Source organism: Girardinichthys multiradiatus, chromosome 1 (assembly GCF_021462225.1).
Source record: "Girardinichthys multiradiatus isolate DD_20200921_A chromosome 1, DD_fGirMul_XY1, whole genome shotgun sequence".
Lineage (NCBI taxonomy): Eukaryota > Metazoa > Chordata > Actinopteri > Cyprinodontiformes > Goodeidae > Girardinichthys > Girardinichthys multiradiatus.
Window position 1 is genome coordinate 48,422,230 of NC_061794.1, and position 25,703 is coordinate 48,447,932.

The 25,703-nt window shown below is 42.0% G+C and overlaps 1 protein-coding gene across 1 annotated transcript in view; it reads right to left on the reverse strand.

The window, feature by feature from the left end:
* The window catches only part of plxnb3 (plexin B3), a 99,011-nt gene that overhangs the window by 52,795 nt on the left and 20,513 nt on the right, over window positions 1-25,703 (reverse strand). The window contains exons 3-5 of the mRNA XM_047373956.1: window positions 4,703-5,113; window positions 3,574-4,306; window positions 551-730 (exon numbers count right to left, since the gene is read on the reverse strand). Of these exons, the coding sequence (XP_047229912.1) occupies window positions 551-730; window positions 3,574-4,306; window positions 4,703-5,097 (1,308 nt within the window). The 5' untranslated portion in view covers window positions 5,098-5,113. The remainder of the gene's footprint in view (window positions 1-550; window positions 731-3,573; window positions 4,307-4,702; window positions 5,114-25,703) is intronic.

Sequence of the window (25,703 nt, forward strand, 5' to 3'; positions counted from 1 at the left end):
CATCCAAATGTTGTGGGTTTGATTCCAGTTTTCTCCTGCTACACGTCAATGTGCCCCTGGGCAAGGCACTTAACCTCAGGCTGCCTACTGATCTGCGTATCGGTGTATGAATGTGTGTGTTTGTGATTGGGTGAATGTAGCTCTTCTGTAAAGAGCTTTGAGTGGTTGGTTTGACTGGAAATGCAGTTTAAGTTCAGACCATTAATAATTTACCTGTATCATGATAATTATTAAACTCGTTAACAAAAACAATATTGTAATAACGCTCGTCTGCATTACTGGATTGGATCTGTTTGTCCTGTAAAGTACCAGAAGATGACATGACTACACTGGACTGATGTTCTAAAGGTTCTGAGATCACCTCTAATGTCTCCTGATGTGATTCTGCTTGAATAAACAAACCTTTTGTCAGTTTATTCCAAAGACATGAGCTACAGTGCCACCATGTGTTCACAAAATGCAGGTTCACCCAATTGATGTCACATGTGAACTATTGTTTACCTGGTGTGTGTGTGTGTGTGTGTGTGTGTGTGTGTGTGTGTGTGTTAACCTTGTGCAGTCGTCCTTCTCGATCTCCTAGGAAGGCGATAGTGAGTCCAGCCTCTGTTGCTGCGGTAACAGAAGTCAGCTGAGTGTTCAGGTTGATAGTGGGCGGGGCTCCAAGGGGTACAGCGCTGGCAATGGGGTTGGGGGTGTGTTCCCCCCCACAGGGGTACTCAGAGAGAGAGTCCTTCAGAATGAATGGAGAGGGACAAGATGTTGTTTACATCTCTGAAACAAACATGTTAATGTCCAACAGTCCACACACACACACACACACACACACACACACACACACACACACAGTTGTATTTGGGTCAGATTGCCCTGCAGCTGTTGGAGTGACAGCTGCAGGCACGGTAAAAAAAAAAAAAAAAGGTGGCGGTTCAAGGAGGGGTACTTCAAGAAATACAGTACCTTGCGAACGTATTTAGCCCCCTTGAACTTTTCAATCTCTTGCCACATTTCAGGCTTCAAACATAAAGATATAAAATTCACATTTTTTGTGAAGAATCAACAACAACTGGGACACAATCGTGAAGTGGAATGAAATTTATTGGATGTGTCAAACTTTTTTAACAAATAAAAACTGAAAAGTGGGGTGTGTAATATTATTCAGCCCCCTTGCATTAATACTTTGTAGCTCCACCCTTTGCTTCAATTACAGCTGCAAGTCTCTTGGAGTTTGTCTCTATCAGTTTTCACATCGAGAGACTAAAATTCTTGCTCATTCTTCCTTGAAAAACAGCTGGAGCTCAGTGAGGTTGGATGGAGAGCGTTCGTGAACAGCAGTCTTCAGCTCTTTCCACAGATTCTCCATTGGATTCAGGTCTGGACTTTGACTAGGCCATTCCAACACCTGGATACATTTATTTGTGAACCATTCCATTGTAGATTTGGCTTTATGTTTTGGATCATTGTCTTGTTGGAAGATAAATCTCTGTCCCAGTCTCAGATCTCTTGCAGACTCCAACAGGTTTTCTTCCAGAATGGTCCTGTATTTGGACCCATCCATCTTCCCATCAATTTTGACCATCTTCTCTGTCCCTGCTGATGAAAAGCAGGCCCAAACCATGATGCTGCCACCACCATGTTTGACAGTGGGGATGGTGTGTTCAGGGTGATGAGCTGTGTTGCTTTTACTCCAAACATATCATTTTGCATTGTGGCCAAACAGTTTGATTTTGGTTTCATCTGACCAGAGCACCTTCTTCCACATGTTTGGTGTGTCTCCCAGGTGGCTTGTGGCAAACTTTAAACAAGACTTTTTATGGATATCTTTGAGAAATAGCTTTCTTCTTGACACTCTTCCATAAAGGCCAGATTTGTGCAGTGTACAACTGATTGTTGTCCTATGGACAGACTCTCCCACCTCAGCTGTAGATCTCTGCAGTTCATCCAGAGTGATCATGGACCTCTTGGCTGCATCTCTGATCAGTCTTCTCCTTGTTCTAGATGAAAGTTTAGAGGGACGGCCGGGTCTTGGTAGATTTGCAGTGGTCTGATACTCCTTCCATTTCAATATGATTGCTTGCACAGTTCTCCTTGGGATGTTTAAAGCTTGGGAAATCTTTTTGTATCCAAATCCGACTTTAAACTTCTCCACGACAGTATCTCAGACCTGCCTGGTGTGTTCCTTGGTCTTCATGATGCTCTCTGCGCTTTGAACAGAACCCTGAGACTATCACAGAGCAGGTGCATTTATACGGAGACTTGATTACACACAGGTGGATTCTATTTATCATCATCAGTCATTTGGGACAACATTGGATCATTCAGAGATCCTCACTTAACTTCTGGAGTGAGTTTGCTGCACTGAAAGTAAAGGGGCTGAATAATATTGCACCCCCCACTTTTCAGTTTGACTCATCCAATAAATTTCATTCCACTTCACGATTGTGTCCCACTTGTTGTTGATTCTCCACAAAAAATTAGAATTTTACATCTTTATGTTTGAAGCCTGAAATGTGGCAGCAGGTTGAAAAGTTCAAGGGGGCTGAATACTTTTGCAAGGCAGTGTATTTTTGGGATTATTTTCAGGTAAGGTCCAGGTACATTTCTGCATTGATGTGATGTTCACACTTCCCAACGTCACTGCTGGTATGGTGTTTTTGGAGTGATGTAGTGACATTTCTGCTCCAAACATGGTGTCTCCAAAGAGTTAAACTTTGCTCTTATCTGATCTCATTCTCCCAGTTGATCACTGGCTTGTCCAAAGTTTCTGCAGAAAACTTTAAACAAGCTTCATCTTGCTTTTTCTTCAGCAGTGGAGTCCGGTGCAGTAAGTGTACATAGAAGGCATTACTTATTGCTTTCATGGAAACACTGCTTCTGCTAATTCCAGGTCTCTGAAGCTGTCTGTTTAGTCCTCATTGTTAACTATACGGTTAGAAACATTGTGGGGAACACCTGGTTATGGTTGGTTTATGATTAAATTATCTCCCAGATTATAGTACTAACTGTGTTCACTAGAACATTTAAAAGTTTCAGAATGTGTCTGTAAGCCTGCCATCCATGTTTGGCAAAGTTAAGGATTTAGGGATCTTCAGACAGCTCTTTGCTGCTAACCATCATCAGATGTACCTTTTTTCAGGCCACCAGTTAGGCCTAAACCAGTTGATATTAGTTTGCCCTACAGGGGGCAGCAATGCTTTCTGAAAACTCATGAATTTCAGCTGCTTTCCTAAATGTCTACAGCTTGTTTTCTTCACATGTTCAGCACATGCTGCCTTTTCCATTCCAAAGTACAGTATAATGGACTCATCTGGGTTGTGTTTATTAATGTGTGGATTATTTCTCCAACATCTGGTTTGAATTTCATATCAGCAAGCCTATTAAAAACATCAGCACTTTATTCAGGTAAGAAGGAAGACAGGTGAGGCTCTCTTGAACCAGACACTAATCTGTGATCTCATCATGTATGACCTGTGATGTCATCACTTGACCCCACTAAATAAAGTTTAGTGAAAAAAGTTCATGCTGAGAGTTCTCACCACCAGGTGGAACCACCTTCCTACCTAGTCACAGTTTTACCTTTGGAAGTTTCAGACACTTGGACGACACGGCATACTCGATGTAAGCCTCTTCCTGCCCGCTGCCACCTCGTCCTCCCTCTGTGTAACACACTTCCTGCGCTCGCTGCATCATGGCGTCCAGTTCCGCCATCCCATAAATACACAGTGCAGAGCGGCTCGTTGCTACAGGCGTGGATGCCTGCCCTGCTGCCATGACGACAAACAGCGCTGGTTTACCTGAGATGTTTCCTAGCCACGCCCCTTGGGCTAGGTTGTAGCCGCCACGGCAGAGCAGCGGAACCTCAACGTAAGAGTAGAAGCTGCGGTCAGAGGTGCAGAGCCGTGAGACGTATGTCCGGTATTCCTTCTTATGCCACATGTCCCGCCGTGAGAATAGGAAGTAGACATAGTCGCCGTGGGTGACAGCCTTCACGAAGTGGTTGTTGTACTCAGAGTAACTGCCCACGACAAGTTTTCCAAGCTCCTCCTCCTGAGAGAAGGCTCTGCGGGGCGGAATCACTGGGTGTAGGCGGCGTGTTGTGATTGGTGGGATGTCTCCAGGACCCCTGCTGGTGTAGCCTCTACCAACCAGCATGAGATGCAGCTCACCCCCAGCTGCACCTACTTCCTGTTTGTTCCGGGTGGTTATCACCACCCCGACGGTGGAAATTCGAGGGTCATTGGCTGCTACGTACTGTGTGTCGACGGGGTTAGAGGTTTGGTAGATGAGCTGAGAGATGTTGGACAGACTTCTGCAGAGAAACCAGGACAGAAAACATAAGACAGGTTCCAACTGATAGGACTATGCACCTGAAACTGGGCTATCAGGGTCACTGCACAACTCTGCATGTTAAAGGTTAAACTTGTCCTTTTCGTTCCAAAATGTCCAACTGCATTCATGATGATGGACAAATCTGATAAGAGAGAAGTTCTTTATGATGCGCCTTCATCCATTAAACCTTCAAAACCAGGGGGGACCCTAGACCTGCACAACCTGCTCAGGAACCTGACTGGGTCTAGGACCAGAATCAGTGACTCTGTTAGAAGACGGTGAGGGGTTTATGATCCTAAATGATTCAAAGACCAGCATCAGATCATCAACACATTATTTAAACATCCACAGAAACTGAAAACCAGTGCAGACTTACCGCTTCTCACAGATTCCTTGGAACAGTGAACCACAGACAATCAGGCTGCCTGGCTCCGCCCCTTGCCCCGCCTCCATTAGCAGCAGCTTGTTGTAGTTATGAGTGGGTGTGGCTGAGGGGCAGTCCTGAGGAACGATTGGAGGAAGGCAGTCTGGAGAGTCCAGGAAAGGCCCAGTCTTAACGTGTGACATCACCTCCAGATCCAATGTCAGCTGATATAGGTGGTCTACTCCGCCCACATACAGTCGCCCCGCCCCCAGGTCCAGGAGCAGGTGAGAAAGGGGGGAGCCATCGAGCTTTACCCACTGCATCGAGGCATCTGAAGGGTAGGAGGGAGGAAGGAGGAGGAGGAGGAGGACGACAACGACTGATGAGGAGACAGAGGAGGCCAACATGGCAGCTCCTCTTTACCTGCAACAGGTGAGAACAACAGATGCCATGAGTTTAGCCTGAGCCCAGGAAGCAGGCTGAAAATCATTAACAGCTGGTTGTCTATAATATTGTTTCTACTTCAGAACACACACTTCAGAACCAGACACCAGACAAGTGCTTCACTAGAAGAAGCAATGCATTAGAATAAAATGTATGAAAAATACAGCAAATAAACAACAAAATGTGGGATCAGTCCAAGTCTGCATCTGTGGTGGCTGGTTTTAGCAGACAGTGCTCTGTAGCGCCACCTGAAGGTCGAAGACTAAACAGTTTGTGTGCAGGGTGTGTGGGGTCTGCAGAGATTTTAGCAGCTCTTTTTCTGACCCTTGACCTGTATAAGTCCTGGATGGAGGGAAGGTCAGCTCTGATTATTCGTTGCAGTCTGGACCTGTCCTGTTTGGTGGATGAGCCAAACCACACTGAGATGGATGAAGACAGGACAAACTGGATGATGGGAGTGGAGAAGATGAGCATCATCTCCTGGGGAAGGTTGGACTTCTTGAGTTTCTTCAGAAAGTACAGTCTCTGCTGGGCCTTCTTCTGAACATTGTCTATGTGTGAAGACCATCTCAGCTCCAGAGAAATGGTGGTTCCTAGGAACCTGAAGTGATCCACAGTAGATACAGTGTTGTTGAGGATGGTGAGGGGGGTAAGTGTGGCTGTTGTTCTCCGAAAGTCCACCATCATCTCCACAGTCTTGAGTGGGTTAAGTTCCAGGTGGTTCTGACAACACCAGTGTACCAGCCAGTTCACCTCCTGTCTGTATACAGACTCATCACTGTCCTGGTTCAGTCCAATAACAGTGGTGTCATCTGCAAACTTTAGGAGTTTCACAGACGGGTCTGCTGAGGTCCAGTCATTAGTGTAGAGGGAGAAGAGGAGTGGGGAGAGAACACACCCCTGGGTGGCGCCGGTGCTTTAAACCAAATAAACAACAAACAGCTGAAAAAATTATCTGATTATCTGAAAATTATCTATGGAACATTCCTGGTTGATACCAGAGCTGAGGAGTCCTGGTTCTGAAGCAAGAAAAACTGAGGTCTTTGATGCTCTGGTGACCTGCATGACGCATGGACCATGCGGATCCTTATGGACCAAGAACATGATTTTAAAATTCTATCTTTGATAAACAGGGAGCCAGTGAAGTGATTAAAAAAACGGTTCTAAGACGACCCATTTTCCTGGTCTTGGTCAGGACTCTGGCAGCAGAATATTAGATAAGCTGGAGCTGCCACTGTTAATATCTTACAGAGGCCAGTAGAGACACTGTTGCACTGATCCAACCTACTGAAGATAAAGGCATGCAGCAATTTTTGTGTCTGACAGGAAACACGTTCTTCTAAACAACGTTTAGAAGAACGTAGGAGAATGATGAAGAACGAGACATTAGGTCCTGTCAATTTTAGTTTCAGAACCACTGATCTCTGACCTTTTTATCATGTTTGGGATCAAAATAATAACAACACACTGACTAAGTTACTTTAGTGGACTATGGTCATGTGGGGTGTCATCAGCATTTGTTGGTAGGAGATGTTGTAATACAGCTGTGAGGAGCATGTAGATACTGGATCAAGGAGTCCAAGAATGAACCCTTGAGGAACCCTAAATGCGATCTTTGTTGACTCATATTTATAAAGAAGACCCAGTCTGCCAAGAAAGACCTGAACCAGCTCAGTTCAGTCCGTTATCCAGGATGTTATGATCAGCTCAGTGCTGAGATCCAGTAAAACCAGGAACGGAGTTTTGTCCAACAACACGTCAGATCTGCCAAACAGTTCATCACCAAACCTGCTGCAGTGTGTTCTACTAGAGGTGGGGCTACTGGTGTTAGATGAGAGAGCAGATGGAACCAAGCTGCAGAAATGATCAGACAGAACTGCTGTTCATTCATTTTATTGACCGATCAAAGCTGTTGGTTCTGCTCCTTTCTGCAGCTGATCAGACTGTGTGTGTTTCTGGGTCACAAGTCAGGTTCTGACTTTAATGTTCTGTTCAGATGAAGTTCTGTGAGGAACTGTAGTGTATGTTCCTGGACCCTGAAGAAACAGCAGGCTGTGAAGTGCTGAGGGGAGCAGAAACTGACCTGAGATCAGAGCTGGGCTGTGAAAAGCATCCACCCACAGAGTCTCTGAGCAGTGATTGAATCTGATTTCCTCTGTGGGCCCTGCAAGAAAACCCTTCTCTACAAAATCCTAACAGAACTGAACTATGACGGTCTCAGCTTATAGCGAGTAGCATTGATGTTTTACGCTTCAAATAAGAAATATGTAAATCCACCTGAGCAGGTGAGCCTGTGCCCTGCAGGAGCCAACTAACTTATTCAGACATTTCTCTGCTTCACATTTTCCATCTGACCGTCCAACTGCAGCTGCCTGTAGCCACGTTACTATGGCAACAACCCCGTATCCACAGCAACGCTTTTCAACGCCTCAAACAGGGATGTTATGGGACTCAGACTAGGGTGGTAAACTGGGTTAAACTGGTTCCAATGTTACTGTCCACAGTATTTAACCTGACGTGAGCATCAGAACCAAGAGATGATCCAACCACAGCAGATTCAGCTGAAAGAAATAAACCTTCAACCTCAGTCTGACCTCTGCCTCAAACAGATCCAGCTCCAGAACAATCGGATCCAGCTCCAGAACAATCGGATCCAGCTCCAGAACAATCGGATCCAGCTCCAGAACAACCAGATCCAGCTCCAGAACAACCAGATCCAGAAGAAATAAATCCAACAACAGAACCTGTTGGGACAACTGCTGAGTTCTGTAGTGAACTCAGAGAGGCAAACATCAGAATCTTGTGTTTCCGTTGCTGTTCTTCACATCTGCATCCTGCAGGTGGAATGTTTTCAGGTGTTTGGAAAGATGAGATAATCTTTGGGAATCAATCTAAATAGATTCTGACTCAATCTGAGCAGCGGGAGTTAAGATGCTGTTGTGGTTCAGTTTAGTCCGACAGGTTCATCAGAACCTCTGACTCAGACTCTCCCAGTATGTGCTGGAAATCACCCAGAGATTCCTTGGTAGAAAAGTCACATAGTTCAACATTTTCCTGAAACTCCTGCACATCTTCTCGCTCATCTACAATTCATGGAAGAGAAACTGTCGGAGGCAGGAGGAGAACAGCGAGCTGGATGAGGAAAGGAAGGGAGAACGATGGGGAGGTCAGAAGAAGGGCAGAAGAAGAAGAGGAGGAGGAGATAGCTGGAGCCATCTAAACAGCATAATAAACAGCTTCCAGTCTGGAACTTCTCTAAATAGACCCAGAGAGGCAGAAACCTTGAAGCCAGAGAATATTCTGAAGCGGCCCGGATGCACTTGAGTGCACCTGAAGGCCCTTGAATCAACCTGAAGGCATCTGAAACACAGGAATGACCAGGTATGTCCCTGAATGAACCTCCTTCGGCTCCTACAGGTTCTCAGGGAGTTTCCCAGTGAGGAACAGAACCAGTTCTTCAGGGGATCTCTATGGAACACACCCAGAGGACGAAGTTGTTTTTTTTAAAATCCCAGCCGGGTTCTCCTGGTTCATGTGAGGGTTCTCTGCAGGTTCTACTGCATGTTCCTGCAGCTGCACAAACAAACCGAATTCCTTAAAGTTCTTTTGTAGGAACATTCCTCTACCTATAGGCTGAGTGTGTTCTGTCATCATTCCTCAATTAAAAACCTGCATCTACAGAACTGGAACTGCTACAGAACCTACCAAGTGTCAGAATATCCAAACCACCTAACCTCCATTTGACCTGAATGTAGCCAGAATTGGACCTGAAGAACCATCTAAAACCACTGGAAGGTTTCATGGTCCAAGAATTAAAGCTTTTCAGAGGTTCTGCAGAGCCAACATGAAGATAAGCCATGGAAGATTTGTAGGGTCAGTTCATCTCTCCAAATCAAGAATTTGAACAAGTCTGCAGTGAAGAACCTTCAGCTGATGGGAAGTATTAGGCCAAAGGCCACAAGGAGAACCAGCAATCTAGCTGGTTCTGGTTCTCTGATGATTTGGAAACAAATGGTTCTGAAAAACACTGAAACCTTTCAGGATATCGGAAAAAAACCCGACAGAAGAAGAATGAGGTCCTGCTCTCACTGACTGGAGCTCCAGGTGTTTCAGGTTACCATGGTAACATTGGATGCTGCAGCTGCAATGAAATATGCACCAGTTTACTCTGCTAATCGCAGCAGTTTGTTCTAAATTCCTCTTTTGTTTCTGTCAGAACCCCCCTGCCCGCCCCCTCAGGAACCTGTATCTGCCCCCCCCCCCCCCCATATGTTAATGAGGGACAGGCTGCTTTCATCACAGAGAGGTGATGATTACAGGCTGCTTCACCTCAGGCACACACACGCACACACACACCTCCACCCACATATTATCTCTGTGGTTTTTCTGCCGACTCGCACACTACGTCTTCAAAGAGCAGAAACACACATAGACACACACACAGAAAGTGGGAGTGCTGCTGAGGAGTGTGTTCCTCTGCTCTTCAATTTCTTTTCTTTGTTCATTTCCTGTCCTTCCCTCTCGGCGACTCCCCTCCCTCTGCGTTTGTTCTCGTCCTACTTTCAGTCTGCTGAGGAGCTGCACAGCTGCTTCTGTTCTCGAACCTGATTCTAAACCAGCTCTAAAAGTTGGTTCTGAATCAGATCTGTTTTTTTTTTTTACTGGAACCAGTCTCAGACTAGTTTCAGGTCTCTGTCCTTCTCCCTTCTTGGTTCTGGCTCATCTTCATCACCAACAGTTCACCTGTGAAGCACTTCAGCATATCGCTGCAGTACTGCTCACCAGTAATACTATGCAGTACTACAGAGTGTGAAGAACATATACCAGCAACCAGGAACCACCTGCAGAGTTTACCTGCTGACCATTCCAATGACAGATTTTAGGGCCAAAAGCAGGAGAACACCAGAGATAACAGACCGACAGAAATACTAAGTACTACACACAGTACTTCCAGGTGTTACACAGTACTACACAATACACCGACATACAACTGAGCTGTATTTTCCCAATGACATTTGATCTGTGTTGTTATTTTAGATAAGTAAACTAATGTTTCCATCGGACAAAGATTATCCAAGTATTTTTATCACGTATTAAATAAAACATCTTTACAGTCTGACTTGGCTCTAATCACCACCATCGATTCATTGTGACCGAACAACTGCTTTAGAAAGCTGAGATCTATTTCACCAGCCACGCCCAGGCAACATAGCCATGAAGTCAATTAACTAGAACCTGTTTGACAGCACGAAGTAGGCTTAATGATTTCAAAGAGCAGCACATCATCAGCAGCACCTCACAGAAGAACCCAGAAAAACATCTAAAGCTCTGCAGGCTTTACTTCCTCAGTTAAGGTCAGAGGTCACAATTCAACAATAGGAAAGAGAGACTGGGCAAAAATGGCCTCCATGGGAGAGTTCCAAGACCAGAACCACTGCTGACCCTGAAAGAATACATCCATATTGACTAAAAAACATCTTGATGATCTCCAGGATTTTTAGGAAAACATTCTGTGGACTGATGAAAAATATGTGGAACGTTTTGGAAGGTGTTGATCAAACATGGTGGTGGTAGTTTGATGGTCTGGGCCTGCTTTGCTTCTTAAACACCTTGACAATTTGCTGTAATTGATGGGACCACAAATTCTGCTCACTAGCAGAAAATCCCAAATGTCTTTATTACTTTAGGCACAGAGACACTTGGGTTCTGCAGCAGAGCAATAATCCAAAGTACACCAGCAAGTCCACCTCTGAATGGTGAAATAAATGACATTTTGGAGTGGTCTAGACAAAACCTGGACATAAATCTGATTGAGATGTTGTGCCCTGACCTTAAGCAGGATGTTCATGCCGGGAAACTCAATCAGCCCAATGTTTCCAAAATAAAACAATTCAAGCAAGCAGAGCGGGTCAAAATTCCTCCACAGTGATGTTAAAGACTTGTCAACATAAGTCACCAAATGCTCTATATTGTCCTCCATACTGTACTTAAGAGTGCTTCATACCGTACTCTATACAGTACTCTTGAGTATTCCACACTGTCCTCCAAACTGTACCCCAAAGTGCTCGATACTGTCCTCCAAGCAGTACTTTTGAGTAATCCATACTGTAATTCATACAGTATTTCAAAGTAGGTTATACTGTACTCCAGAGTGCATTATATTGTCCTCCTGGGTACTCCATAGTATACTCCATACAGTAGTTTCAAGTACTTCACACTGTCATCCATACTGTCCTCCAGAGTACTTCATACTGTCATCCATCCTGTACTCCAGAGTACTTCATACTGTCCTCCAGAGTACTTCATACTGTCATCCATACTGTCCTCCAGAGTGCTTCATACTGTCATCCATACTGTCCTCCAGAGTACTTCATACTGTCATCCATCCTGTCCTCCAGAGTACTTCATACTGTCATCCATACTGTCCTCCAGAGTACTTCATACTGTCATCCATCCTGTACTCAAGAGTGCTTCATACTGTCATCCATACTGTCCTCCAGAGTACTTCATACTGTCATCCATCCTGTACTCCAGAGTGCTTCATACTGTCATCCATCCTGTACTCAAGAGTGCTTCATACTGTCATCCATCCTGTACTCAAGAGTACTTCATACTGTCATCCATACTGTCCTCCAGAGTACTTCATACTGTCATCCATCCTGTACTCAAGAGTGCTTCATACTGTCATCCATCCTGTACTCAAGAGTGCTTCATACTGTCATCCATCCTGTACTCAAGAGTACTTCATACTGTCATCCATTCTGTACTCAAGAGTGCTTCATACTGTCATCCATCCTGTACTCAAGAGTGCTTCATACTGTCATCCATACTGTCCCCCAGAGTACTTCATACTGTCATCCATCCTGTACTCAAGAGTGCTTCATACTGTCATCCATCCTGTACTCAAGAGTACTTCATACTGTCATCTATCCTGTACTCAAGAGTGCTTCATACTGTCATCCATCCTGTACTCAAGAGTGCTTCATACTGTCATCCATCCTGTACTCAAGAGTGCTTCATACTGTCATCCATCCTGTACTCAAGAGTACTTCATACTGTCATCCATTCTGTACTCAAGAGTGCTTCATACTGTCATCCATCCTGTACTCAAGAGTGCTTCATACTATACTCCACCCAGAAGTTGCAGATGTTGTGTTTTTTTTGTTTGCTTTCTTTGTTTTTTCCTCCTTTGTCTTCCTGCTTCAGGATTATGTTGTTCTTCATCTTTGTTGCTTTCTCACACACACACACACACACACACACACACACACACACACACACACACACACAATCTCCCTTTCTCCCCTGGTGAGCTCATGAATATATGTGTGTGTGTGTGTGTGTTCAGGTTGGCGGATGGATGTTAGACAAAAACACGTTAAAGCTCAGCAGGATTTCTGTCGTCACAGGATGAAAAGTCATTTTTTTTAAATCTCTTCAGAGTGGAATCATCATAGTCCCAACAGGAAGTTAATTTGTTGCCGTGGCAACGCAGATCACTCCAGCAGGAGCATGATGAGTGGTTTGAATGTGGCCCGTTTACATGGAGGGAGATTGTAACTGGTGTAAATAGTTTCTTTGGAGGAGCCCGTTAATAAAATGTTCAGGTAGGGCCTGAGGAATAGCAGTGAACGGGTTCCAGCCGCTGTTCTCCACTTTAGGTTAACTTAGGTTCCCTGTCAACCTGATGTGGTCTGTCTCTGCTCCATTCAGATCATTACTATCTGGTCTCAGAACCAGGCTTTTAGCTGGAACTGGTATAGCCTTTGGTCCAGAGGGTTCTGACAAAGGACCAGCTGTTCTCGGTTTCTTGTGGACTCAGTATGTGTGTCTTGTTTTGGTTAAGATGGGAGTTTAATCACAGAGAGATGATCCAATAATAAATACAACAACACTGATGCCACACACTCAGAAGCACTCAGTGTTTTCTGGACCGGACCTGAGGAACCGATAGGTAAAGCTTAGATAAACATCTAAACATCTCAGACTTCCTGAGAGGCTCCAGGATTCTGATCCAATCTAGTTCCTGCAGAGACAGATGACCCAAACAGGAACAGTCCGTTTTACAAATGATGAGGCAGTAGGGCTGCAATTCTTGACTCTGTGCCTAATCTGGATTAAAATTTGTTATTGATGCCACGTGTAAACGGATCAGAGGTTCTCCTCGGATCAGATCTCCTGCAAGAAACCTACATTACCTGATGTCAAGTTTCTGATGTGGAACTTCAAAATCGTTGGAGCACAAACAGGTATGCTTCATCTCATCTCCTGTCAGAAGATTCATTTATGAGGACAGAACCGGTCCTTGGTTGCTGTGGAGTTGGTCGCTGGTTCTAACTCCAGCCGGGTTCTACCTAGAGTGTGTTCGGTACAGGTTCCTGGTTCTGCGGTGCCCTTATTCCAATGTTAAACTTTATTTGAGCAGAACCATTTTAAATGACAACGTAGGAAATGTTTTCAGTCAGAACCAGAACTCTCCTAATTCTGAGCTGCAGCTGTGTTTTTGTTTCTTTAGTTCTTTGCAGATGCTGCAGCTCTGAAGCTCCACAGACTGAATACTGATCACTGCAGACATGAAATATTAATAACCACAAGACTTTGATACTATACACACACACACAGTCAGAGTGATGGAATCAGCATCAATAACATTAACGACCATCAACCTTTCTGCAATGATTCACACACCACCCTCCTCATGTTAATCTGTGCCTCATGTGTGTGTGTGTGTTATCTGCCTTGGCTTGTCTACAATCAGCCAAGTGTCGCCATGTTTTTTATCACCTGACTCCAGCACAGTAACACCTCTCTCAAGGAGATGTTGGCGCCCCCTGTGGCCTGTTGGAGGAAGGACCCTCACCCAACCTTCCTGGAATTTATTCCAGCTATGACAATCCAGATGTCTGACCTTTGAGAAGCTCACCTGAACCTGTTCATGGCAGTTGATACGCCCAGAACCTCTCTGGATCACATGATGTTCCTAGAACAGTTGTCATGGTAACAAACATAACGAGTCAAAGAGAAAGACTGCAGCAGAATCGAACAGGAAGCGCTGCCGGTCCCAATACAGTACCAAGAACTTAGATCCAAAGTTCTGAAGATAGACCAGAGGAGAAGAAGAACAGCTCTGTTTTACAGAACAAGAGGGAATGTTTCAGGTTCTACATGCAGCTCATTTGAGCTGAATGCTAGAGGATTAACACTAGTAGGAGGAGGAGGAGGAGCAGGAGCAGCAAGGAAGAACAACCTTCAGTCCCCCCACCAGCTGATCTCTGAGCCCCACCCACAGCTGTAGCACACCATCACAAAGTTAAATGCGAAGTGAAAGGAGCACAGGGAGATGAGCTGTGATTTAAGCTAACAAGCAGTGTGCTGGTGGTTCCACCACATTGTGCTCCGAGCCCCATGTGGAATCTTCTGGTCAAGGAATAATCAGGGATCTCCTGTGGAACGTGGAGATGAACTGGGAAAAGTTGAAGGAAAGTTGGAATGTTCTCTGCTTGCTAGAGCGATGCATCACTGATCCAAATGAGCTTTGGATCAATGAGCTGATAAAATAGAGGTTCTGACCTCCTTGAAGCTCCAGATCATCACTGACTGGAATTGAAATCTGCTGCTGTTCTTCTCACACTCAACTTCACATGTTCCACTGGGAACGTTCCGGCATCATGTCCAGGATTCATCCCTGGATCCCACTTTGATCCAATCATCCACAGTCTGTGACTGCTTGTCTTCAGCCAACCAGAACCTTGTTTTCCCTTGTTCAGATGGTAATGATGGTTCCAGTTTGGCTTCTTCTCCTTCAGCTGGTTTCTCACAGTTCCTCCTGTTGCTGTCTTTCATTTCTGCTGTTCAGTTTCAGGCAGGTTCCTTTGAGTTCTCTGTCCCCTTGGTCCACCTGGATGCTTCCTTTCTCCAAGATGAACATTTACTTTGGAACCAGCTGACTGAGAACAACCAACATGTTTCTGCACACTCGGTGCTGGTTTTCCTTCCTGAAGGAGTTTAGAACCTTCTTGGTCTGTGGTTGGAGACATGCGTCCTGTCTGACAGCTCCTTCTATGAACTGCTGACTCATCTGAACAAATAGACTTATGCAGGTATTGGTTTTAGGAGGGCAAATTAAAGGCTGATTTAATTATTTTTCCAGATTTCCCAGAATCCGGATGTTTAGATGTTCAGGATGGTCCGTTTGGGCTCAGACCTGATATTATTTTGTAAAATGTCAATGTCAAATTTCTATAGCATAGTCAGCCTCCATCAACAACAGTTCACCAGCGTGCTGCACAATCACACCAACAATTATTAAATAGCAAACAGAATAAAACTGCAATGAAAAGAAAGAAAACAGAAGAGTTCAGATTTCTAAGAACTTTTTAGCTTCTCAGGGAAAAGAAATGAGTTGTTCTGAGCGGCGCAGACCTCTAGAGGTAAAGTCTTCCACAGTCTGGGCGGCCACAGCAAACCCTCGTTCATCTCGATGTTTTAACTTTGATCTCCAAACATCAAGGACAAAATGGCTGGTTGACCAGAGTGCTTTAAAGGTGTGTAGATGTTGAGGAGATCACAGAGTGAATGGGGCTAGACTATTTAAAACTCTAAAAGTGTGCATTTTAAAATCAATGTGATGACATATAGGAAGCCAATGAAGAAGTTACTGGTTAAGAGACAACAGTCCAGTGTAATGGAAAATTATTTTAAAGTGCTCTGATATTCCCTTCACCTCTCTCCTCTGACCTCTGTGTTTTATTAGTGTTCTGTTATTTAGAGCAGATGGACTCTAAATTCAAATGCTGGAGAGTTTTATGGTTAACACTTCCTGAAGTGTATATTTCAAGGGAAGGTAGATGGGTGCCCTCATAAATAACTTTGTTAACTCTGACCCGGGGAGGGTCTAGGGGCCATATTTCTAAAACTCTTTGCAGTTGAGATAACACTGTCATGTTCTGGTATAAATACTGTGTGTAAATGTTGATCGGGGCTCTGCTTCACTGACTAACCTCAGTGTCAGGGTCTTCAAACGCTGAAGGCCTTTGAATAAAACTTATAAGACAAAGTCCGGATTTTCTCTTGTTGTGAGTCAACTTCTACCAACTTCGATAAGAAAATTCCACAACAATTTTAGCGTCACGAACAGGATCTAACATGCCAGAGGAGACCGCAGGACGGGACACGGACGCCTGGCCAGCCTGAGAGTTGTCCTCAGTCCACTTCCATTTTACGGAGGGGAGTTCTGGTGCCCGCCTGCGGCTTCTGGCTGATTAGATCCGAACTATTTGTCTTCAAATATATCTGGGTGAGAAGTTGCTCTGTATGATATAATGTATATTATTATTTTTATTACACATTAACCATCATCTCCTAACTAATTAATTAGGTTCCAGAGTTGCGAGAGGGAGGACATCAGCTGAGGGCCCAGTTACCCTGTTAAGGAATGACAGGGAGGTTCTGATTGGTAACAATAAGATAAAGCAGAACACTGGGTTTTGCGGGTAGTTTTTAGCAATTTTCTACACCTCATAAAGGAGAAAAGCCAGAGGGCAGACGTGCCGCTGAACAGGTAAAAAAAATGGTTCCGGAACCTTGAGGCATCAGGGGTGTCTCCTTCTTCAGACTCTGATTTATAAAATAATGAAAGGAAAAAGTGGGGATGATTGTGTTAAATGTGCTTTAATTTGGAAGATAAGTTTGGTTTTTCACAGCGTGGAAGTTTAAGTGTAAATAAGTTAAATAGTTTAAAAAGTTTCAAGTAAAACAGTTGATGGAAAAATAAATTAAAAAAAGATAAGAAGAATATTAAAAAGCACAGAGTGCATCAATTAAGGGGTTAAAGAGTTAAAACTTTCCTGAAGGAAGTTTCGTTTGTCTTAAATATTGCGATCAGTCGGTAAAGAAGGTAAAAGTGAAAAGGGACATTAGAGATGCGAAAATAAAGTTGTTTTAGAAAGGAGTATAGTTCATGTTGTGGAAGGAAGTGACAGGCAGGGGGACAACTGACTGACTGACTGATAATATTTCTTTGTACAAAATCTGAACCAATACTAAACTTTTCTTCTGCCTCTCTCATACACAAATACACACATATATGGGATTTGAGTTCAACATCTGCGTTTTTGAGTCTGGATTTTAGAAACCTGCCCTTCTCCATGGCTACTACACCAGAGACGCTTCTCCAGCACGGCCTGAAAGAGAGAGATCTGCCTTCCTGCATGTTGAAAATCACAGTGTGACTTTCTACAAGAAAAAAAAAAAAACGAAACTCAGAAGAAGTCTGGACCCACTGAGATGGACAAAGATCCATGCTGTTTGCAAGAGCCAGAAGAGCGATACACTGGATTTATATTGAAAGCATCTTATGCGGGCAGAAGAGAAACCGGAGCAAAGTTTCTTCTTTCTCCCTCCTGGAGAAATTAAAGTGGACAAAGAATGATTGAATGTCTCACCAACAGACCTGGGAAGGTCCTGGTTGTTTTTTGGACTGATAGAGGACTGTGTGCCTGACAGTCTGACTCTGAAGCGATTTAGAAACTGATGGAGGTAACGTACAAAAACACACACATTTGCATAAATCTTTTCCTATTTTCTGCAATGAAGAACGCTTATTAATCGCTGCTCATGTGACGCTTGCTTGACGTTGACAGATATAGCGGGTTAAAATATTATTTTAGGGTTAGAAAAGTATCTTTAAAAAGGTGATAACTTAGTTCATTTGATACTTTCCAGTTAATTCTTTTAGAGAAACAAGTTCTCTTTCATCGTGGAATATTCAGGGTCAATTATTATAGTTATTAAAAGTTATTAAAAAGCAGAGGAAGTTACAACATCTCCAAAACTCAGCAGTAACCAAGTGTTTCTATGTTATTCTCAGGACAGATCTCATGAAGGAGCATTTTTAAAACCCAGCGCATGCGTAAAACCTGATGGGTTTCTCTTTCAGATATTATTTTCTGTTGTCAGAGTTTGTATCCCATAAATCTAATGGGTAGAGACCTCATTAAAACAGGCTTAGTTCTACTGCAGATGGTCTTCATACAGTTTCTGACACAGTATTTACAGTTTGGTGCAGTTTTTGTCCACAAGTGTTAACTGACACTTATGGAAAGTACAAATTCATTGTTTTTCACAGCAGCTGCTGGGAAGAGGTTATATTAGGTTTTTCTTCCCTCTTCTGATTCATGCAGCGTGTTGATTTACACTGTACCTTATATCAGGTCCTGACAAAAACTATGAAAGGTTTGGTTCTGCAGGTTCTTTTTTCTCCCTTTGGAGAAGGAAAGGAAACCTGATCAGTTCTGTGTTGCATAGAAATATTAAAACACTTGTTGTTTTCTAAGATATCACCAGCTAAAAACTTTTAAAACTTTTGAGAGTAATTGGTTTTGTTAAACACATTTTCCTTGGTAAAACAAACCTTTAAAATGAGAATGAAAAATGGGGTTATTTAGAAAGAATCTGATTGGACAGTGGTACCACACAAAAATTAAACTAATCTCATGTTTCCTAAAAGACTGCATGAAAAGACCTTCAGAACCGTGGAGTTATTTTCCACCACAGTACCAAGTTTTTAAGGATGCTTTTTCTTTATTTTAAAACAGATCTGGGTTTTGTTCTTGGTGTTTTTTTAACATAATGTTTGTCTGAAGCTTCTTATGAACTGGGTTAGAAGCAAATATGATCTGAGGTAAATTAGGAGCTGTGAACTAATAATTTTAAATCTGATTATTGTCCAAGCAGAAATAATATATTTAGCCAATCCTTCAATCTCTGCAGAAAGTTAACACCATTGTTCAATGCAGTAGTACTCAACTTGTGGTTCCTGGACTCCTGAAGCCCATGAGCCATAGATTTTGGGTCCATAAAATTATAATATTTAATTAAAGGTAGACCGATTACTTATTAAAATAGATCTAAACCAATGATGAGTTCCAGTCATTTGGTGGCTTTGAAATGCAATAATACTCAAAATTTCTACTCTGGGGACACAGATTGGGGTTGAAGAGTTTAGTTTTGGAACCAAGGTTAGGATTTTTATAACAGAATAAAGACAAATAAAATCCTTTATTTTAGGAAAAGAAAAGAAATAAAGGCTCTCTTAACAGTAAGAGGATGGTCGGCTCAAACTCCAGTCTCTTTGTTTGATTTCTTAGGGTTTAAAAATTAAAAGAATACATATGAGTACAAAGATACACAAGGTGATTCCAGATTATTAAGAGATAAAATATTGGAACATTTATCAGCATTTGGATTATTAAAGAGGGGTTCTAGTAATATGTTTTCCCCAACTCTCAAAATTTAAATAGCCAAATTAAAGAAAATGATGTTTGTTCTTTTTGAAACATTATGTGGGAAAAAGTCCAGTTTGGAGACAAGCTTCTTATCTTAATTTCTGATTAAGTCAAACACTGCAGTTTTGTTTAGTTTGGGTATAACATAAAAATGTCAATGCCAACTTTTCTAATTTCCCCTCGGGGATCAATAAAGTATCTTTGAATTTGAATTGAATTAAAATACTTCTTTGCATTTAACCTGAAATTCTGCAATACAGCTGCGATCAAATTGAGCCAAACAAAAAGAGAATTATAACAATAACTCTCAAGATTGTAGTTATTATTATAGAGTTACATTACAAAGAATTAGCAAAAGGTTTCAGCATCAGTAAATTTGGATTCATTTAAGAGAAAACTGTTGCTGTGCTTCTAAATAGTTTGTGCACTCATTTTTTTAAAAAGGATCCTGAAGATTGTCATAACAAAATGTATCAATTATAGCATTAAAAGATATGGCTGAGAAAACATATTCTGAAAAGAGATTGTTAAAAATTTCTTTGAATTCTTGAAGCTTCAAATTTGTTCATTTGTCTGTCTTTGATGTTTTGTTTGTTTTGTTTGAATAAATGTTTGTTTATATGTTGCATGAAACAATAATCCATGTTTAGAATAATGTTTCTAAATCCTAGATTGATTAAAACTTTGAGTTTTCAGGAGAGTTAAGAAGCAGCTTGTTTCTGAGGTAGGTTCATGTTAACAGTTTTGTAGTTTAAGTTACACTAATGTGGGATGGGATGAAGAAACTGTGGTCCCGCCCATAGACTGTCAATCAGAGGTTAGTTCTGCCTGACTCCGCCCACCTACCAGGTTGGTTCATGCCTTTGTTGTCATGGTAACGCTCAGCACCTCCCTTCCTGAGTTTTAACATTGTTTAAGAGACAATAGAATCAAAATGCTTGTAGTGATTGTTGCCTTAATAACATGTTTTTATATAATAATTAAGGATGTAGGATGACTTTTAGATTTATGTGTTTTATTATTAAAAGGTTAATGAAATAGTTTAAACTAGTTTGAAGAATTAGTTTTACATACAGAATCATTGGTGATTTATTAGATTGAAAGTTTTCCCTGGTACCATTAAGCTAACTGACAGTTCAAGATATGCAAAAGTAAGGAATATATATTTGATAAAGAATCTGAGTCGTGACTTTATACTTGGTGGGAATTATTTATTTGATTCAATTTGTAGGGTTTATTCATCCAAATTACATTGGATGTCCATTAATCTAATACTCATCTTCATACAAGACAAATCAGGATGATATGTGATTAATTTCTAAGTGAGATATTGATGAACTGAATAACTAAAGTTTGTGTTTAGTTGTTAATGGAACTGAATTACAGTTAAAAACATCTGGATTTTCTTTATGTTGCTTTCATTAAATTCATAGTGACACATAGTTATGTCAGAATTCATTTCTTTGGTTCTATATAATGTGATCTTGGTTATTAAAACATTTTTGTACAAACTTTTTGCTGGATTGTCGCATGGGTTGGACCCTGCGCCAGAAGAGGGGAATGTCAGAATAAAGTAACATGGGGTTCCAAAAGTTTTAGCACCCATGGGAAAAAGGGTAGCTCATACCTCCAGTGAGGACTTAGTGACAATGCGAGAGAAACGTTGTACTTTGTTTATATAAATGGTGCATAGCTCCCTAAGACCACATTATGAAAACCTCTCTGAAATTATGGTGTTGATTGTTTTGTGAAATTTTACATCTCTACAGATTAGACCATTTTTGAAATTCTTTTTGGGTTTTCTGAAACTATGAAATATTGACCTGTAATCAGACCTTCCTCAAACATCATGTCACATTTTTGATATTCAGAATATTTAGCTGATGGTCACTGCTAGTATATCAGGTGAAGTCAGAAGATCAATTCTTTTGATTTTGTTGGATGTTTTAATGAAGTTCATGTAGTTAAGCACTTAGGTTTGAGAATGGGACTTTGAATTGAAAATTAGCCAAGTGTTGTGAAGGCTCTACCTATTGTTCTCACTTATATGAGATTGAGACAAAGGACACAGGTAAATCTCAGTCCTTTTGAAGTGCTGTGTGGCAGGTCTCCTAATTTGGACATGGGGATATTGCCAAGATCATTTTCTTCCACATCTTTGTGTGAAGATAGGATGTTGTTTTACTGTCAAAACCTGTCCACTGTGTTTTCTCAAGTTTCACAGACGGTGAAGGCTGCATTACCAGAAACAGCCACTTCCACCCTCCAGTCCTTTATTCCTGGCGACTGGATTCTGATCAGAGAATCTAGGAGGAAACACTGGAAGTCCAGGTGCTGGAATGGCCCATATTAGATCCTACTAGTCATCCACACTGCTGTCAAGGTAGCAGAGCGTGTTGCCTGGTTACATGCATCACATTGCAGGAAAGCTCCTCCAGCTTCATCTGGCTTCCAGGACACAAGTCATCTTCCAACTGGATCATCCATGGCTTGAAAGGTGTGAGGATAGCGGACCACCACAAGACAAAGAACTGTAAGCTGATCACTGGCGAGTGATTGAACAGGTGGTTGAAGAACACTGTTCTTACAAGGACACAATAATCCCTTGGGCAGTGCAACGATATTTCAGAATCTACTTAAGGCCATTGCATTGCCTGAAAGTTAGAAATCATAAGGTCATTTGCCTCACTGCACACACACCACAGTGAGAGACACATAGGAAACATACAGGGAAGACCTCTACACATTTACACATAACCTTTCTCTGGATGATGGACTGGTGACGTCTGCAACAGAGAGACAGTCAAATATGCCCCATGATGCTTATTCTCCTTAATTTCTTAATATTTGGTGGCTACTAGGGGCTCCTTTGCCTGGTCAACGAGGGTCAGCCAAATTCTTTTCTCCCTGCGAAACTGACTCTGAGGAGGAAATCTTTTATCTAACTTTTATGTTTATTGCTTGATATTTATCATTATGGTATTATTACAAATTTGAATGTGTTCATTTCCACCGTTGTTTAGTTGGACTATGGAAGCCTAACTTCCAACAGGTTAGAGTTCCTGTTTCTAAATATATTTCTAGAGGAGCTTCCTACGACCGCCCACCTGTACCAGACTGGTAACAGGGCAGCTTGAAGCCACTCAGGAGAGACAGCAGGATTTTTGTTTTTTAAGTTGTGTTTATAATTTGTTTTCTTTAAAAAAAGAAACTGTTTGCTTTCAGTACCAGAAGAAAGGACATTCCACTTCAAGGTCACGATGCAGCTATATGGAAGATGGTCTGTTCTGATGCTAATGATTGGTATTGCAAGTATTTTTATAACTCTTGTGTTCATTTTGGGAAAAGGTACAGCAAAGACAATGTGTGGTTAATCTGACTAATAATATTCATCAGCGGAGTCGAAGAGAGATTCATCACTTTTCTGACTACTATGATCATACTGATAATGTTTGGTGGCAACTGATGCATCAAACTGTGAGGAAGATAAGAAATGATTGTTGTTATGTTTGTTGTTTGATTCCACGTGTTATTAATGATCAACCATTTTTGGTACCAGTTCCTATTGATACTACTTATGCTCTAGCTACTTTCTTTCCAGATAACAGGTTGGTGGAGGTCATTTTTCCTTGGGTGATGGTTTTGTAGAATTTTCTTTTAGTTATGTGATTATCTTGTAATCAGAAGAAAGGACTGTAATGGAAAATTATTTTAAAGTGCTCTGATATTCCCTTCACCTCTCTCCTCTGACCTCTGTGTTTTATTAGTGTTCTGTTATTTAGAGCAGATGGACTCTAAATTCAAATGCTGGAGAGTTTTATGGTTAACACTTCCTGAAGTGTATATTTCAAGGGAAGGTAGATGGGTGCCCTCATAAATAACTTTGTTAACTCTGACCCGGGGAGGGTCTAGGGGCCATATTTCTAAAACTCTTTGCAGTTGAGATAACACTGTCATGTTCTGGTATAAATACTGTGTGTAAATGTTGTTCGGGGCTCTGTTTCACTGACTAACCTCAGTGTCAGGGTCTTCAAACGCTGAATGCCTTTGAATAAAACTTATAAGACAAAGTCCGGATTTTCTCTTGTTATGAGTCAACTTCTATCCACTTTGATAAGAAAATTCCACAACACCAGAAAAGAGGTGATAAAAGCATAAATCACCTTCTCAAGAAACCTAAAGGGCAGATGAGGCTTCGCTTTAACAATGAGTCCTAGCTGGAAAAAACTTGACTTAATAACAGCACTGGTCAGTTTATGAAAGTTAAAATAACTGTATAGAAAAAAAAAAAAATTCCTCCCAGTAGACTGACTGCTAGTAGTTACAGAACCAGGAATCCAGATTTTAATTTCTGGCAGACAGTTTAATAAGGGAGTTAGTGCATTACTGCTGCTTAGTTTAACCGGCGTATAGGTCTGAATTTCATCGGCACAACAGTGAAACTGTGCGTTATGCTTCCTAAAGATGGACCCTAGCTGCAACATGTACAAAACAAAAAGCAATGGTCCCAATATGGACCTCAGGGGAACACCAAAATGGAGAGAGACTGCTGGAGAATAAGCCACTAGATCGACAGAGAAGCTCCTTCCAGTGAGGTATGAACAGAACCATGGCAGAACTGCGCCTTTAATACCAACAACATGTTCCAGCTGGAGTAACCGAATGATTGAATAGTCCAAAAGCACTAAAACCGCAGAGTTCCCACGGGTCTACAGCCACAGTACAGTCCACAGGGGATCTGATTAACTTCCTGCTTTAAAGCAGAGAACAATGCAGGCTCAAACTGCTGAAGATCAGCTGAGCCTGAGGGAGATGAAGGACCTTCATCCTGAAGAGATGATGAGAACAGATATTTTTTCAACAAAGAATTGTAGAAAGTTGTGACACAGAGCAGAGAACACCACAGAATGACCAGTAGCACATGGATTTATAATTAAATTAAAAATTTTAAAGAAAACCTGAAGTCTGTGGCTGTTTAGAACCACGTTGGACAGAAAAGAAGTCAAACAGTTACTTAATATTTCTATAGACCTGAAGTTCATCTTCTCCCGGCCCGTCTGCACCGATGTCTGTGAGAGCGAGGAGCTTCGTTGAACCAGATGTTCAATGAAGATGATAGAATCCTGATGAGATGATGGTTTGCTGCGCTTGGTTCGTAGTGAAGCAACAGAGAGTATCCGAGCAGGTGGAGTTAAACCAGTTTAAAAGGTCCGCAATGCAACTCATTTCAGAGCACAGCTGCTGGTCCCAAAGAACCGAGTCTTTGTGTAGTTAAGCTCTCAAACTGAAGGATTAATGCACACCAAGACCCCAGAGGACCTTCTGGTTTATCATACTAGAAACACCACAGGCAGGAGACCTGATAAACAAGTATCACAGATTTCCAGAACATGTCCATCCAATCCAGAAAACAACACCAAGGCGTAATCTAACCTAACCCAAAGCATGTGGCCTTTTTCATTAGTGGGTTCAGACACAGACTGCCTCAGATTAAAGGAGACAATAATGTTTAAGAACTCGTTGACTAAAGGTCCATTTTTACAGCAGACAAGAACAATACAATCACCAAAAATCATGTTTTATTAAGAGTCCTGCCAGTAAATCCTTAAAGCTCTTTGCTGGACAGTTGATGACAGCAGAGGGGTGAAGTTCACCTCCAGCTGCTGCAGTTCAAACCTGGAGTAAACATCATTTAAAGTGTTTTTAAAAAGAGAAGCCAATCCAGCACCTTTCTTCATTGGCTACAATGTTAAGCAGCTCCTGCCAGAGGAGTGATCTGAGATCTTTAACTTGTAGCAACAGTTCCTGGTCAGATGGAAGTCCCTTTAGACAACACTGCATCACAAAGAACAAGATGGAGAGTAAAAACAACCCGATGGACTGTGTTAAAATCTGGAAATATGACCCTAAACATTAAAATCTGCAGAACCTATGAGCCCACACGTTGAGTAGATATGGCTCTGTCATATTAGAACCAGCAGAATTTACTATCTCAGTTAAACAGAAAGTCCGGAAGAACCATGAGCAACTGAGCAGAACAATCATATCAAGATTCAGAAAATTCCAGATAAATATCCAACAATCAGAAATACAAACACACCTACAGAAGGTTCTATTTTGATGCCCGGCTCTTTAGATCAGAATCAGAATCAGCTTTATTGCCAAGTTCGTACATACAAACAAGGAATTTGCCTCCGGTACACTAGATGGAGGGTCACCTCTGATTCGAGTTTGGTTCTGATAATCTTCTTGACTTAGAACAACCGTCTCTAAAACACTGTTTG